General features: G+C 45.6%; 1 protein-coding gene across 6 annotated transcripts in view; it reads left to right on the forward strand.

Annotated features, from left to right (window-relative positions):
- The window catches only part of FBH1 (F-box DNA helicase 1), a 42629-nt gene that overhangs the window by 24035 nt on the left and 3563 nt on the right, over positions 1-15031 (forward strand). For 5 of the 6 annotated variants that reach the window (XM_066634293.1, XM_066634295.1, XM_066634294.1 and 2 more), the window contains 7 exons: positions 3075-3174; positions 3271-3395; positions 6261-6321; positions 9260-9454; positions 10544-10669; positions 12809-12915; positions 13699-13830. In XM_066634293.1, coding sequence (XP_066490390.1) covers positions 3075-3174; positions 3271-3395; positions 6261-6321; positions 9260-9454; positions 10544-10669; positions 12809-12915; positions 13699-13830 — 846 coding nt within the window. The remainder of the gene's footprint in view (positions 1-3074; positions 3175-3270; positions 3396-6260; positions 6322-9259; positions 9455-10543; positions 10670-12808; positions 12916-13698; positions 13831-15031) is intronic. The other variant, XM_066634296.1, reaches the window with a different exon arrangement.

Raw genomic sequence — 15031 nt, forward strand, 5'->3', positions numbered from 1 at the left:
TGCCTAATTCGTTGCAGAAATCCGGTTTGTTATGATTTTACGCATATGCAAAAATGAGGTTTAGCCAGGTTGACACCACTATGGCCATATGGAAAGGACTATGTTAGACAGTACTGCACGTGTTAACTTTCTGACTATGTGGTTGGGGGAAAAAAATATTTTAAGTTACTGTGGGCTTTATAAAATTTTGTGGTTGGCTGACTGTGGCCCCCAGGCCATAGTCTGGAGACCCCTGCCCTAAACAATAGACTATATGGTGGCCCGAAATGGTCCTCAAACTAAAGAATTCATTAGCCCAGTGGTTCTCTTTTTAGTACTGGGACCCACTTTTTAGAATGTGTGTCTGTCAGGACCCACCAGAAGTGATATCACTAACCTGGAACTCATAACATGGCCGGAAGTGTCATCAAGCAGGAAAATTTTTAATGCCTCTGCCATATGACAAAATCTAATCAATCAAGTAAGTAAATTAAAAGTTTACAATAAGTACAAGTTAAAAAAATTATTTAAAGAACCCCCTTCCTAACTCTTCCAATCAGCTGTCTGATCTGTTTTTAAAAAAATTCCCCACCCCAAACATCCCAAAGGCTGCAATCCTATTCACATATAAAAAAATAAAATACACATTGAAATGAATGGGAATCCATCTGATACTGGCTCACAAAACACCTGATGGGTCCTGACCGACAGTTTGAGAAACACTAATAGGCTAATGATTAGCCTATTTTGAGGCAGAGAAAGGGGAAATCTGGGGATTTTCCCCACAAAGAGTAACTCTAAAGCCAAATTAAGGGGAGAGAGAACAATGAACCAAGGAGAGATGAAGTGGCTGGAGCCAGTTGCCCTGGTATTGTGATGTTTGAGCAGGGGCCCCATCCATAGAGAATGGTATCAGAAGTGTGCCAGCTGTGTTTCCAGCCATTTAGACATACTCCCTAGTCTCATGAACCATGGCGGTCTCAATGGAGCTGGGGAGTAACAGGAAGTTGGCAAGTAAAGGCGAGAGGTTGCCAGACCAGGGAAGGTTCTCTTGAAACTTGACTGCATTTCTGGAAGCTGAGCTAAGAAACTAAAGGAAAACCAGGCATTTCCTAGCCTCCTTCATGTAATCTGTGACCTGAACAGGAAACATGAGCCCAGAACTCTGAGCACCTGCCTAGTACTGCTATGACTTTCCTTTCCCTGCCAACAAGGCTGAATTCCTCCTCTTCCTCTCCACTGCAGCATCATCTGCCAGTACCCTTAGTCTGCTAAGCTGCTTGATCTCTGCTTGTCTAGTAGAATAAAGTCTGTGCAACAAGGCATGCCCCATAATCCTTTGCATGGGAGTATTCTTAATTATGGGGAGAAGGGCAGGGGTGTTACCAAAAAGGCTGCTTTGTTTAGGGGAATTAGTATATTAGCCTTTTGGAAACTTTTTGGGACCATAGGCTGGATAACAAGACAGTGTAGAGCAAAGAGATCCCTTGCCTAGCTCAATGAGGAGACTGGGAGAAAGGTAACTTTCAATCAAAGGATTATATTTTTATTGCAAAAACATACAAAGGTAAACATAATACACATGGAGAATTGATAAGTATAGATTTCTAGTACTTGTGTATAGTGTACCTAGCTAGTGGTGGATGCATGTGCTATGTATTTGGGTGCATCCGAAAAGGAATCAGAAATGGATAGGGTGTAGGGAAGTATTTAGGGGTTCCTTAATCTACTAAACCCAGTTGCTGACTAAAGATGGGGAAGAAGGGAGGAATAGATAGGGAAGAAGCTAGGGAGTTTAGACGCGAGATATATTTACCTGTCCGGGGGGGGGGCAGTTGGAGGAAGAGTCCCGTGTAGGACCACTCCCGCAGGAGGGCAATCAGAGAGAGAGAGACATGTGCTCTGAGTTCTCTCTTATAAGAGTTGTCTTTGACCTGGAAGTTGACCTAAACTGACCGGAAGTATCCCAGAGCTGTGCACATGCTCAGTATACACCCAGGTGAAAGAAAGGTGGAAGGGTCCAGAAATCAGCTATCAGCAAAGCCTGACTCTGGGGGAGGGGCAGTCTGCATAAGGTGCTTAAGAGTACAACAAAAGAACAATAGACCTTTTCCTCTGGAGGTGCAGGCTTGTTTTGCATAATCAGGAGACATTCCTAGACTGGAGGAGGGGATGTAATCACCACTTTGCAAACTTGTGACTTCTACCAGGGCCTTGGACTGGGGGGAAGGGTGCCCTGTATTCTGAGGTTTGACCTGCATGAGTTTTTAGTCCATAATACATACAAAATCACAACTTGGAAGGGAAAAGGAGATTTTCACGTAACAGCGGTGCTTGTTTTTGCCTCTACCTTTGTTCTAGAGCCATAGTTCCCAAACGTTTTAGCAGCAGGACTCACTTTTTAAAACAACACTGTATCAGTACCTACCTAGTTTTACAAGACTAAAAAAACTTCGCTTTACCAGCTGCTCAAGCCTTTTATCCCTTTTTTTTTTTTTTTTTTTACTATGGGGAACACAGCCTTCTGGAGCATTTGAGCTCCATGTTCATTGGATTGGGACCATTCTATTCACATTGTATTCCTCTCAGTCTGCCCTTAGAAATGGACCAAGGCATGTCTGCCTACTTGCAAGTAAACACACATGTGCTGCTTTATTTTGGTTTCCATAGGCTCAGTACATTTTCCTTGTCAGCTATCAGCTTGTCAGTTTCATGACAAAAATCCACCAAAAATATGGTCATGACCCACAGTTTGGGAACCGCTGTTCTAGAGGTATATGGGGATGGTGACAGGATTTTGTTATAATCACGGAGTGTCTGGTTGAATTATGATTCAAAAGTCTAACTTCCTGACTTTTGGAGCACCTTAGAGCCCTACCTCCCTCCACCGTTCCTGCCATAATTTAAACACAGCACTGTAGAGTGTTCTGGGTGTGAGCTGGGTTAAGGTCTCTTTTTAGAGTTGCACGGGGGAAACTTGTGTGGCTATTAGTTCTGGAAGTGGTAATTCTGTCTGCCTTGCTCTTGTGAAGGTTTGGCTAGTTTCTCATTGCCTTTTAAAACTACACAATCTCTTGTTTGCTTCACTACTGTAGAGTTTTCGATTTGGTCCTGAAATTGCTTACGTCGGTGCTACCATTCTGGATGTTTGCAAGAAAGTTCGAAAAAAGACGTTGGTGGGGGGCATCCAGGAGGGTGAGGTGTTTTAATTCAACCATGAAGCTTCTAAAGGTCTGCTTTCTCTGTTCAACCTGGCTAACTATGACAGGTACTTTGCTTTGCTTTTGGCAGGGGATGTCAGTGGGGTAGATGTGAGAGGGAAGGTGGCCCTCTTGTCTCGGAGCAACCAGACCATCTTTGAGGATGCTGTGAGAGTTACCACTGGAGAACCACCAGCTAAAATACACTTGCTTGGGGTAAGTGTGACAAGCACCAGCATGTGGGGTACTTGGGGCCCAATCCTATCCAACTTTCTAGCACTGGTGATTGGACAAGTTTCTGGAGGAAAAATCCATTACGGGTTACAAGCCATGATGTGTATGTGCAACCTCCTGATTTTAGAAATGGGCTATGTCAGAATGCCAGATGCAAGGGAGGGCACCAGGATGCAAGTCTCTTGTTATCTGGTGTGCTCCCAGGGGCATTTGATGGGGCACTGTGAGATACAGGAAGCTGGACTAGGTGGGCCTATGGCCTGATCCAGTGGGGCTGTTCTTATGTTCTTATGGTGCAACCTCAGTGCAACCCTGAGGTAAGGGAACAAGTGTTCCCATACCTTGAGGAGGCTCTGTCACTGCCTCCCCATCACAAGAAGCAGTGCATACCCCATTGGCACAGCAACACTGGCACTGGAAAATTGGATAGGTTTGGGCCCTTAGTGAGGCTGGATAATCAAACTGAGAATAAGTGGGGATTTGGTGGAGTCTTAGACCCTCGGAGTGAAACTGGCATTGCATTTTTAGATCAATGGGGCTGTTCTGGGAGCACCTTCATTGTGTCCAGTCCAAATGTACCTCTTTCCCTCTAGGGTCGAGCTCTGAAACCTGTTTTTGTGAAAGGAAGTAGGGAGGGCACTGCCTAAGAAGTAGCTGGAGAAGATGCCTCAAAGGTGCAGTGGAAAAGTTTATTGTTGTTTGGAGACAATCTCCTTCAGGGACACTCCCAACATATCAGGCCTAATAACAATAAACCTTTTCAGTGCACTTTTGAAGTTTTTTCTTCCCAGAGGTTTTTGCCAATTTTTTGAAGTACGATGCTAACTGTGTCTACCACTGATTGGCTGATACCTATGATGCCACCAAGGAACCTCTCCACAGTGGGTGAGTTGGAATCAAAATTGTAAGGGAGAAGGTTGAGTAGTGGGAGTGAGCTGTACATTCCAGGGGGCTGAAGGCAAAGGCTAGCAAGGAGGTTGGACAGTAGTTAGAGGGGAGACACTGGCTCAAGGGGTGGTTTTCAGAGACCAGGGGATGCAGCAGCAAGCTTGAATGCAAAAAAAGGGAACTTGTGGAGAAGTTAATCTCTTGAGAAGGTCTTCCCATGAAGGCAACTTTGTCAATAGCATTGCTCATACGCTGATTTGAACCTATGACCAATGGTGGAGCTAACCAAGTTTGCAACCAAAAAAAATTCTGTAGCCTCCCTCCCATCAATGACATCAAATTTAATTAATTACATTGGGTCTTTTTATTTGTTAAAGTGAGTGAGAAATGTTAGCTAATATTTTAAAATAGCAAACGTTGAAAGTACTTATTGCACTTTTACAGCACAATCTATTCATGTCTACTCAAAAGTAAGTCCCATTGTGTTCAATGGGGCTTACTCCCTGGTAAGTAAAGTAAGGTAGAATTGCAGCCTTACACAGTTTGTCTCCAGTTCCCTCCTGCACATCTCAATCATAAGAGCCAGCAGCTTACCTTTAGGAACTGGAATGGAGAAATTATGTGAATAAATGATGAGGCCAAACCACCTGCTGCTCAGTGCTCCTGCTGCAACTTGCCTCCCAGGTTGCTGTGCCTTGCTTGCTACCCTCTTCAGGTTCCTGCACGTGCGCAGGTAACCTATCACAGTCAGCCAACTCAGAGCCCAATCCTCTGCATGTCTACTTGGAAGCAAACCCAGTCTAGTCAATGGGGCTTACTCCCTGGTAAGTGGGGAGAGGATTGCAACCTTGGAGCCCAATTCTCTGCCTGTCTACTTGGAAGCAAGCCCAGTCTAGTCAATGGGGCTTACTCCCAGGAAAGTGGGGAGAGGATTGCAGCCTTGGAGCCCAATTTTCTGCCTGTCTACTTGGAAGCAAGCCCATTATAGTCAATGGGGCTTACTCCCAGGATAGTGTGGATAGGGTTGTAGCCTCAGAGCCCATCTCCTGCATGTCTACTCAGGAGCAAGCCCTATTGGCTTAGATTGCAGAGACAATTGGGCTGCTGCAGCCTTGCCAGGAGGAGAGAGGAGGATAAGGGGGGCAGGCAAGTAGAGAGAGGACTGTGACAAGCAGAGGAGAGGAGGCGGCGCAGGGCAGGGGAGTGGTGGGCAACTGGTCCCGCTGCAGAAGGGGAACCCCCTCCCCAGTCTAGGCTGGGCTCCACAAGGGTCTCTGGGGGCTATGTCTGCCTATTGGGTCTCTCTCTCTCTCTCTCTCACACACACACACACACACACACACACACACAGTGTGCATCAGCATCCAACAGCCCCCCCACCAACACACTTCTTCCTCCCTCTTTAAACACAAACAAGCACCGACACACTCTGCTCCACTCCCCATGCGCCTCTCTTGCTATTTAAGCCAAATAGGGCTTCAGGGGGCAGCACGTTGAGCAGGACAGGTGGAGGAAATAACGGAGGGAATGAGGGCTGGCAGGTGCATGAAAGGAAGACTCTGAGGAGGTCTGTGTCCATCGCCAGCATCTCAGCTGCAGGAGGGGGAGACGGCCAGCTCCTCATGCCTGCCGAAACCTGTGGTTCTTGAGCTCTACCGGAAGCAATGAGCTAGACTGCCTTCCATCTCAGCTGCAGGGAGGGGCAACATGCAGTTTCGCCCCTCTCCATGACTGTTGCCCCTCCTCCCTCCGGAGTGCCTGGCACTGGCAGGGCTGCCGGCAGCAGCCCAATTGTTGTGCACAGGTGCTGTTGCCTGCAAGTTGTTGCCCCATCAGCCACGTTGTTGCCCCCACCCACCCTGTAGCCCATTGCACCTTTTACCCCCTGCACTCCCCTAGCTATGCTACTGCCTATGACAACCTTTTCTCACGCTCGTTCTCTCTCTGTTTTTTACTTAGGGACTTAAAGCCTTTGGTCTTGAGAAAATTCATGATATTTGGAAGCTCCTTCATCCTGAATGTGAGTGTCCTGGAAACTACATGTTCATATTCTGGGTCTCTGCCTCAACTAGGGCAAGCAGAGCTATTGAGTGTTCCGAGGTGGAATGTTGGAACAGTAGGAGGGCCCATAAGTTGGTGGTTGAACTCCTGCTTTGCATGCAGAAGGTCTGTGGTTCAGCCCTGCCCCTCCCTGAACTCCAATGAAAGAATTGGACAGTGGACTATGGGACAAACCTCTGCCTGCCTGAAACCTTGAGAGTCTGCTGGTCCAAACAAACAAGAGTGGGCTAGGTAGGCAAATGGTCTGCCTTAGCAGAAGGCTTTTTCCTACTTGGCTCAATGAAAGCATTGGCAGGTGTGAAGGTGGCACAGTCCAAGCTGGATACTGGGAAAAAGGGACCACAAACAAGCTTGTTATTGGTCTGTTGCCTCTGTATAAGTCTATGGTGGTACCACATTTGCAATACTGGTTGCCACACCTCAGGAAGGATATTGTAGAGCTAGAAAAGGTGCTAAAGAGGTTAAACAAAATGACCAGAGGGCCAGAACATTTTCCTTATCAGTTATGGCTTTAGTGTTTGGATCTTTTTAGATTGGAAAAAAGGCAATTGAGGAGGGACCTGATTGAGGCATTAAGTTAGCATGGTGTGGAGAAATGTTCTTCTCACTCTCACCCTACTGGAACCATAAGAACAGCCCCACTGAATTAGACCATACGCCCATCTAGTCAAGCTTCCTGTATCTCACAGCGGCCCACCGAATGCCCCAGGGAGCACACAAGACAACAAGAGACCTGCATCCTGGTGCCCTCCCCTGCATCTGGCATTCTGACTTAGCCCATTTCTAAAATCCGGAGGCTGCACATACACATCATGGCTTGTGACCCATGATGGAGTTTTCCTCCAGAAATTTGTCCAATCCCCTTTTAAAGGCATCTAGGCCAGATGCCATCACCACATGCAGTGGCAAGGAGTTCCACAGACCAACTACACACTGAGTAAAGAAATATTTTCTTTTGTCTAACTCACCCAACGCTCAATTTTAGTGCATGTCCCCTGGTTCTGGTGTTGTGTGAGAGGGAAAAGAGCATCTATCTAACCACTCTCTTTCCCGTGCATAATTTTGTATGTCCCAGTCATGTCCCAGTCCTCAGGCACCTCTTTTCTAGGCTGAAGAGGCCCAAACACCGTAGCTTTTCCTCATAAGGAAGGTGCCCCAGCCCAGTAATCATTTTAGTTGCTCTCTTTTGCACCTTTTCCATTCCCACTATGTCCTTTTTGAGATGTGGTGACCAGAACTGAACACCATACTCCAGGTGTGGCCTTACCATCAATTTGTACAATGCCATTATAATATTAGCTGTTTTGTTCTCAATACCTTTTCTAATGATCCCAAGCATAGAATTGGTCTTCTTTACTACCGCTGCACATTGGGTTGATGCTTTCATCGAGCTGTCCACCACCACCCCAAGATCTCTCTCCTGATCTGTCACAGACAGCTCAGAACCCATCAGCCTATATGTGAAGTTTTGATTTTTTGCCCCAATGTGCATTACTTTACACCAGTGTTTCTCAAACTGTGGGTCAGGACCCAGTAGGTGGGTCACGAACCAATTTCAGGTGGATCCCCATTCTTTTGAATATATTTTTTAAAAAATATATCAGGCTTGATGCTACCATGCTACGTGATTGCATTTGGGGAAATGTCACAGACCTGTATTTTTAACAAGCTACTATGTATATTATTTTAACAGTGATAGTGGAACTTTCTCCTGGGTAATTGTGGGTAGGATTGCAGTCTAGGATTGTTAAAAATTTTCCTGCTTGATGATGTCACTTCCGGTCATGACATCACTTCCAGTAGGTCCTGACAGATTCTCATTCTAAGAAGTGGGTCCCAGTGCTAAAGGAGTGAGAACCACTGCTCTACGCTTACTTACATTGAAACACATCTGCCATTTTGCTGCCCATTTTGCCAATTTGGATAGATCCTTCTGGAGCTCCTCACAATCGCTTTTGGTCTTCACCACTCGGAAAAGTTTGGTGTCGTCTGCAAATTTATCCACCTTGCCACTCAACCCTGTCTCCAGGTCATTTATGAAGAGGTTGAAAAGCAACAGTCCCAGGACAGATCCTTGGGGCACACCGCTTTTCATCTCTCTCCATTGTGAAAATTGCTCATTGACACCCAATCTGTTTCCTACTCTTCAACCAGTTCCCAATCTATGAGAGAACCTTTCCTCTAATTCCCTGACTGTGGAGTTTTCTCAGCAGCCTTTGGTGAGGGACCGTGTTGAATGCCTTCTGAAAGTTCAGATATATAATATCCACGGGTTCTCCCACCATTTGGGCCGCTCAGTTGAAAGTAACAGGTGTGAGAATTTAGGATGGACAAAAGGAAGTCCTTCTTCACACAGCACATCATTAATCTGTGGAGTTAATTGCCACAAGTTGTGAGTTGTGATAGCTACTAGCTTGGGTGACTTGAAAGGGGAATTGGAGATATTCCTAGAGGACCAGAGGTCTCTTGGTGGCTACTAGTCATGAGGGTCACATATTGTCTTCAGATCCAACTGCGTGCCCAGTTGCAGGAGAGCAGTGGCAAAAGAGAAGTCTGCCTTTCTCTCCTGCTTTGGGCTTCCCAGCTGTGGGCCACTGTGGGAAACAGAATATTGGACTGGATGGGGGCCCCTTTGGCCTGATTCAACAGCCAGGATTTTCTGGGCTTTTTATGGCACCAGAAAGATGGACTGGCTGGCTCAGCAAACGATGTTGCTGACAGAAATACGAGTTACTCCAGTAGTGAACCATCACCCACCTACCAGCAGCCTCTTACCTGCTTTTGCTCAGGCCACCAGGAGGATTTCCAGATGATTTTCCAGGATTTCCAGCTTATGGGGCAGCCTTGCATTCTTTGTAGCATTTCACTCTCACTTTGTCCCAATTGTATGTTTTCAGTGAAACTTGAAGTGAAAGACTCTTTTCTGAAAAGATGGCTTGAGAAGGGCTTTGCTGCATTAAAGGAATATGCAGTTAGCTCTGAAGATAAGCAGCTAGGGAAGATGATTGCAATCGTGGAGAAGTACAGAGACCAGGTCCCTGAGCTGGTGAAAAGAATATCGCAATATCATACGCCCATTCCAGAGACTGCAGGTAAAGGAAAGTGAGGCCTTCACTACTGGGGTAGGGAAATGGGTTTTGTTGCAGGTATCACCTGTTAACTATATGAAAGACACATTGTCAGTACCAGTCCATGGACCCATGCTCCCTACTTGCCCTCTTCAGGTGTTCAGCGCTGTTCATGAAAGACTGACTGTTAAACTCCTGAAATGAATTCATTCTCTGATTCATTAGAGCAGTGGTCTCTAAACTTCTCGGCCAAAGGGCCGCATCAAATATCTGGCATGGTGCCGGGCAAAAAATTAAATATAAAATTTAAATAAATACATTAGAGATGAAACTTAGTTGAATGTCTGGAGTGAATGAATGAATGGGCTCAAATATCCAGGATTTCTCCAAGGACCAACACAGCCCAAGAAATAAAGCACACACACTTAAATGGACCCCCATTCTCCCACCCCACAAGCACAACTCTGGTTGTGTTTGGTCAACTGGACCAGAGGCTCTCAGGGGATCAGAGGCAGGCTGCAGGCCGGATAGAGGAACTCCGTGGGCCACATCTGGCCCCAGGGCCATGGTTTGGAGACCCCTGCATTAGAGTGTAATTGGGAGATTGAATGAACCAAAATAATAGGCAACTCCTTCAAAGATCATGAACTCTCAACTCCTTAAACACTGAAGATCAAACTAGAGTGCAAGGAAGGAAGCCTGCAAGGAAGCCTGCTTAGAACCAGATCTTGACTAAAGGAATATGTTGGGTACTGGGTTCTGATAAGCTCTGAATGCATAGGGAAGGAAAGATTAACTCTTTCCTGTTAGTTGTCTTTCATTGAAAATCACCTTCTCCAGCTGCCTTTCCTTCCCAAAGTGTCTATTTCTTGCAAACATGAGAGGCAGGGAAAATTTTGACACTTTTGAAAATTTCCCTCCCCATGGCCCTGATCAGAATTGGGGTCCCTCACGACTCTTTAATCCATTATGTTCGTTATCTCTCACCTCTGGTTTTAAGCAGTCCTCTTACTGATGTCTGCCAGGCTCTTTGGATGGTCAAAATGTACTTGAAACACTTGAGATGTGTAGTTATATCTGCTACCTAATACATTATTTTATGGGTTTTTTTAGATTATATCCTAAGCACTGTTCATAGGGCCAAAGGACTAGAATTTGACACTGTGCAAGTAGCTGGTGACTTTGTGAGTGTCCCTTTTGCACGGCATATTATCGGGAGGATGCCTAACTACAGAACTGGTAAGGAAGCCTTCTTTTCTGCCTTCACCCCCCACCTGGATCCCACACTGACTCTACACAGAGTGGATAGAGGGATGTGATGGTGCTTTCCTGTCACTCCGTTTGAGCAAAGAGGGAGAACCAGCTGGCACACTCTCTTCATGCCTCACCATTGAAGTAAGCAGCCTTTGGACTGGACTTGGGCCTGCGTTTTAGTGGCCCCATGGGGAGTGGCTTTTCCATGTTATGAAAGGGAGAGTACGGCCAGTTCCCTACTTAGAGCAAAATGCACAGACAGGCACAAATCTGTCGTCAGATGCTATAAATAAAGCTGGGGTGCTTGTCCTGAGAGCTTAATCTCAAGCAGAAAGGTGAAGATGAAGTAAAGGTCAATCACCTCTGACAGGCGTAGAAATCCCACAATATCACAAAATCCTGCCAGTCAGCTTTCCAAGTTCCACAGCCTTTTGCTTCATGCATCATAAAACGAGCAATAAATGTCTTTTGAACAATAATAAGTGTAGCAGTACTTGCTTATCTGGGTCAGGATTGCAAAAGTTTATGCATACTCAGTGAGTATTACCTCTGAATCCCTACCAAGCAGCTGCTTTGCACTAAGTGGCTGTGGCTTTGAGATAAACCAAAGTTTGATCAGTCAGTGTTTCTTTTTACATGGTAACAAGACATACTGTTAAGCAGATCTATATGCAACAGCCCATAATATAGGGTTGGAAGCAAAGTTTCAAGTTGCTGCCACTCAGGTCTCTGATCTTGGAACCAAGCAGGAGACTGAATAATGGCCTGTGTCATTGCAGTCTCTTAGAATCTCTTCTCCACCTGAGATTGATAAGCTAGTGTTCTCTGCTTGATGGTCTGTGTTGCTTTGTAGGGTTGACTTCTGCAGCATGATGTAAGTGCTTGTCTGTGAACCTTCATGCCACAGAAAACTTGTCTAGCCTTCAAGGTGCCACAGGTCTCTTTCTTGTTGTGGACAACAGATTGACGTGACTACTGTTTTGGAATTAGAAGTAGAAGCTTCTTTAAAATGTGATGAAATAGCAATGTTATGATGAGAGGGTGCCTTACCCATTGGAGAGTGACCAAGAAAAGTGTTGTAGTGGCTTTTCTCTTGTAAGAAATTATGAAAAACTCACCTTTGGGGTCTGATCATATTAGCATACAGTTCAGCTGGACCTCTGTTACTGTTGTTTTAAACAAAACCTCCATGCACTCTGGAGGGATTGGACTCTTCTTACCTTGGATGGGAAGTCCATCCTTTAGAAATCATTGGTTTTGTGGTTGATTTTCTTGGCACTCTTCTCCCCCCCCCAATGAAAGTTGGAACGGATTACAGCATGGTCACTACTCTCCAACTGTTCCATAATATTTATGTCCGTCACCAAATCCCGGGTACCACACAATATCAAATCCAGAGTCACCTGTCCTCTTGCTGGTTTCATGACTATTTGGTTGAATGCACAGTCATTTAGCAAATAGCTGGTAACTTTGCAAGAAATCCAGTCTATTTCCTGACCGAAGCATGAATTGACCCAGTCAACTAAAGGATAATTGAAGTCCCCCATTATCACAATAGTAACCCACTGATGCCTTCCTGATTTGCTTCCTTGTCTCAAGGTCCCTTTCAGATTTTTGATCCAGAGGACGATAGCATGCCCCCTGTGGAACTATTAAATTGCTCCTAGGACCTAGTAATTTAACACACAGTGGTTCTATGGCAGAGTTGGACCCCCTCCCTTTAATTTCTACTCTGCTAGATTCTCCTTTCTTTGACACAGATGGCCATACCTCCTCCAACATTCCGCTCCCTGTCTGTCCTATAGAGTTTGTAGCCTGGGATTTCGGTATCCTACTGATTCTCCACATTCTACCAGGTTTCCATGATGGATATCATTCTATATCCGTTCTTTCCCTAGCGAACCATTCTAGTTCCCCCATCTTAGAGACTTCGGGCATTTGCATTCAGAAAAAAACCACTTATACCATATATGTAGCGTTTTCTTTCTCCTTTCCCAAGAATTATCCTGGCAGGACACAACATCCACCCCAATCCTTCCTGAGAAACGCTTTGTCAGCTTTGCAACCGTCATTCCACTTCTAATGAGTCTCTTAATCACTGGTTAGTCTTTATTCTCCCTCTAGATACAGTTCCTGAGGATGAATGGAACTTGCTGTATGTTGCTGTGACTCGAGCCAAGAGACGCCTCATCATGCCCAAATTTCTAACCTATCTGTTGACGTTGGCTGGGGTGAGTCAAAACCACACTTGGCACGCCAACCTTAGGAGGGCCAATTCTCATGTTTTGAAGAGCTGATAAAGTATTTGCAGAAATGCTGAAACAATAGTTTGCTGCCCATGAGGGTGTCCTAAAAGGAGCAAGAAAGGAAAGTGTTAGGCTGAAATATCACAACACAGTTAACCTTTCTGCTTTTTGCAGCCTGGGGGGCTGGTGAAGATGTGTCGTGGACAACAGAGGATGAGACTTTCAAAAATAAAAGCCAATAAGGAACACAAAATTGCTTCTTGAGTATGATACTTAAAAAAAAAGAAAGAAACCCTAAATGCCATGCTTTCAAAAAAGAGTTCCAAATATTGAAATTCAGGACACTTTATCAGGGTTGTACACAATCCTAGACTGCAATCTTGTTGAACACAGTGCAACTTACTGCTATTTAGTCTAAACAGTTATTTACTTATTAAAATAATTTGTATCCTGCCTTTCCCTTGCCAAAGTACATGCCTAAGGCTACTTACAAAATTCCCACAAAACACAATAACAACTAATTAAAACTCTCAAACCAGTGCTGGATTTGGTGGGAGCCACTGCTATACACTCCCTCTGGCCTGGGCACTTTTTCTTCTTTCCTCCCTAAGGGCACACTGATCTCAAGCTGACCCTGTTGGGGGGGGGGGGGGTGGCACCAACAGTCCTGCATGAGATCTTTGGAAATTGGCAGATGGAATTTCCTGTGTCCCCAAGTGAATGTACATAGCTTTGGTTAACTGTAGGCTTCTCTTGTCTCCTTTCCAGGAATATTATTTACGACCTGAGCTGACAAGTGATGTGTGCAAAGGGGCGCCAGTTTGGTGCTCTGTGCGAGGCTGCAGCAATTCCATTCCTGCTGAATCTCTCCTAATCATGAAGAAAATGACTTTTGCTTATGTGCGTATCCTTTTTTCTTTATAGAGCACTGAAAACATGAAATGTGAAATGGCTTCCTCCTCCCCCTGCAAAAAAAAGAAGCTGTACTGTGTTAAATGTTTTATTCGAATGCTGGAAAAAGTTGGTTGCATTTTCCCATAATGGCTAGAGAAGCATCTGTTTTGGAGGTTTTTTCTTACTTTCTACCCACATTGGGTAATGCTTGTGTGTTTCACGCTAGATGCAACCATAGTGCCATTTGCTTGCACATTCACTCACACTTCAAGAAATACTATAGAGACACCTAGTGACAGAACATGAACATTACAACACTAAGGCCCAAATCCTAACCAACTTTCCAGCACTGGCATAGTTGTGCTAATAGGAGGCGTGCTGCATCCTGCTGTTGGGTGGCACTCACTGAGGCCTCATCAAAGTAAGGGAATGTTTGTTCACTTACCTCGGAGCTGCATTGTCCTTATGTCGGTGCTGGAAAGTGGGTTAGAATTGTGCCCTAAATCTCATAGAAGCCTCTGGAATTGCAGTGAATGTGTGGTTGCAAATCCCATGTGGGTTGAAACTCACATATGTATTTTCCCATGGAGTAGCTGACTTAAGCAGCCTCATTTGTGTAAACCTCAACTTTTCTTTGCTGAGAAAGCTACAACCTGAGTAGGCCTCTGGTTCACACCCTGCACAGGAAACCGGTTCACCTTTAAGGCATTCAGTGGCACACCCAGGGGCTTTCCAGGACCACACTGTTTATGCTCTGCCTTTCGTGGACCTCCAAGGACAGAAATTCTCATAGTGATGGAGCAGCCACCATGTTGCACATGTTTTTATGACTTTAGTGTAGTGGTTCTCAAACTTTTCAGGAGTCTGAGAAGCGTTAATGGGGGCGAAGACTGAGATGGGGGGTTGTCCCAACAGTGCTGCAGTGATCGCGGCGCCACAGGCACCCAGAAGCATTTTAACACACCTGGGCCTCCCATAGGGTCCTGGAGGCTCGCAGCCCCCTCTGCAAGCCTCCCCTCTGCAGCAGTGAGCTCTGATCTGCAGTTGGAGTCCGGTTTTGGGAGCTCTGACTGGAAGTAGGCTCCAACTGCAGATCAGAGCTCACTGCTATGCAGGGGAGACTTGTAGAGGGGGCTGTGAACCTCCAGGACCCTCTGGAAGGCTGAAAAGTCCCCCCAGATATGTTAAAATGCTCCTGGGTGTCCAT

The sequence above is a fragment of the Tiliqua scincoides genome, chromosome 7, assembly GCF_035046505.1.
Source record: "Tiliqua scincoides isolate rTilSci1 chromosome 7, rTilSci1.hap2, whole genome shotgun sequence".
Taxonomy (NCBI): Eukaryota; Metazoa; Chordata; class Lepidosauria; order Squamata; family Scincidae; genus Tiliqua; species Tiliqua scincoides.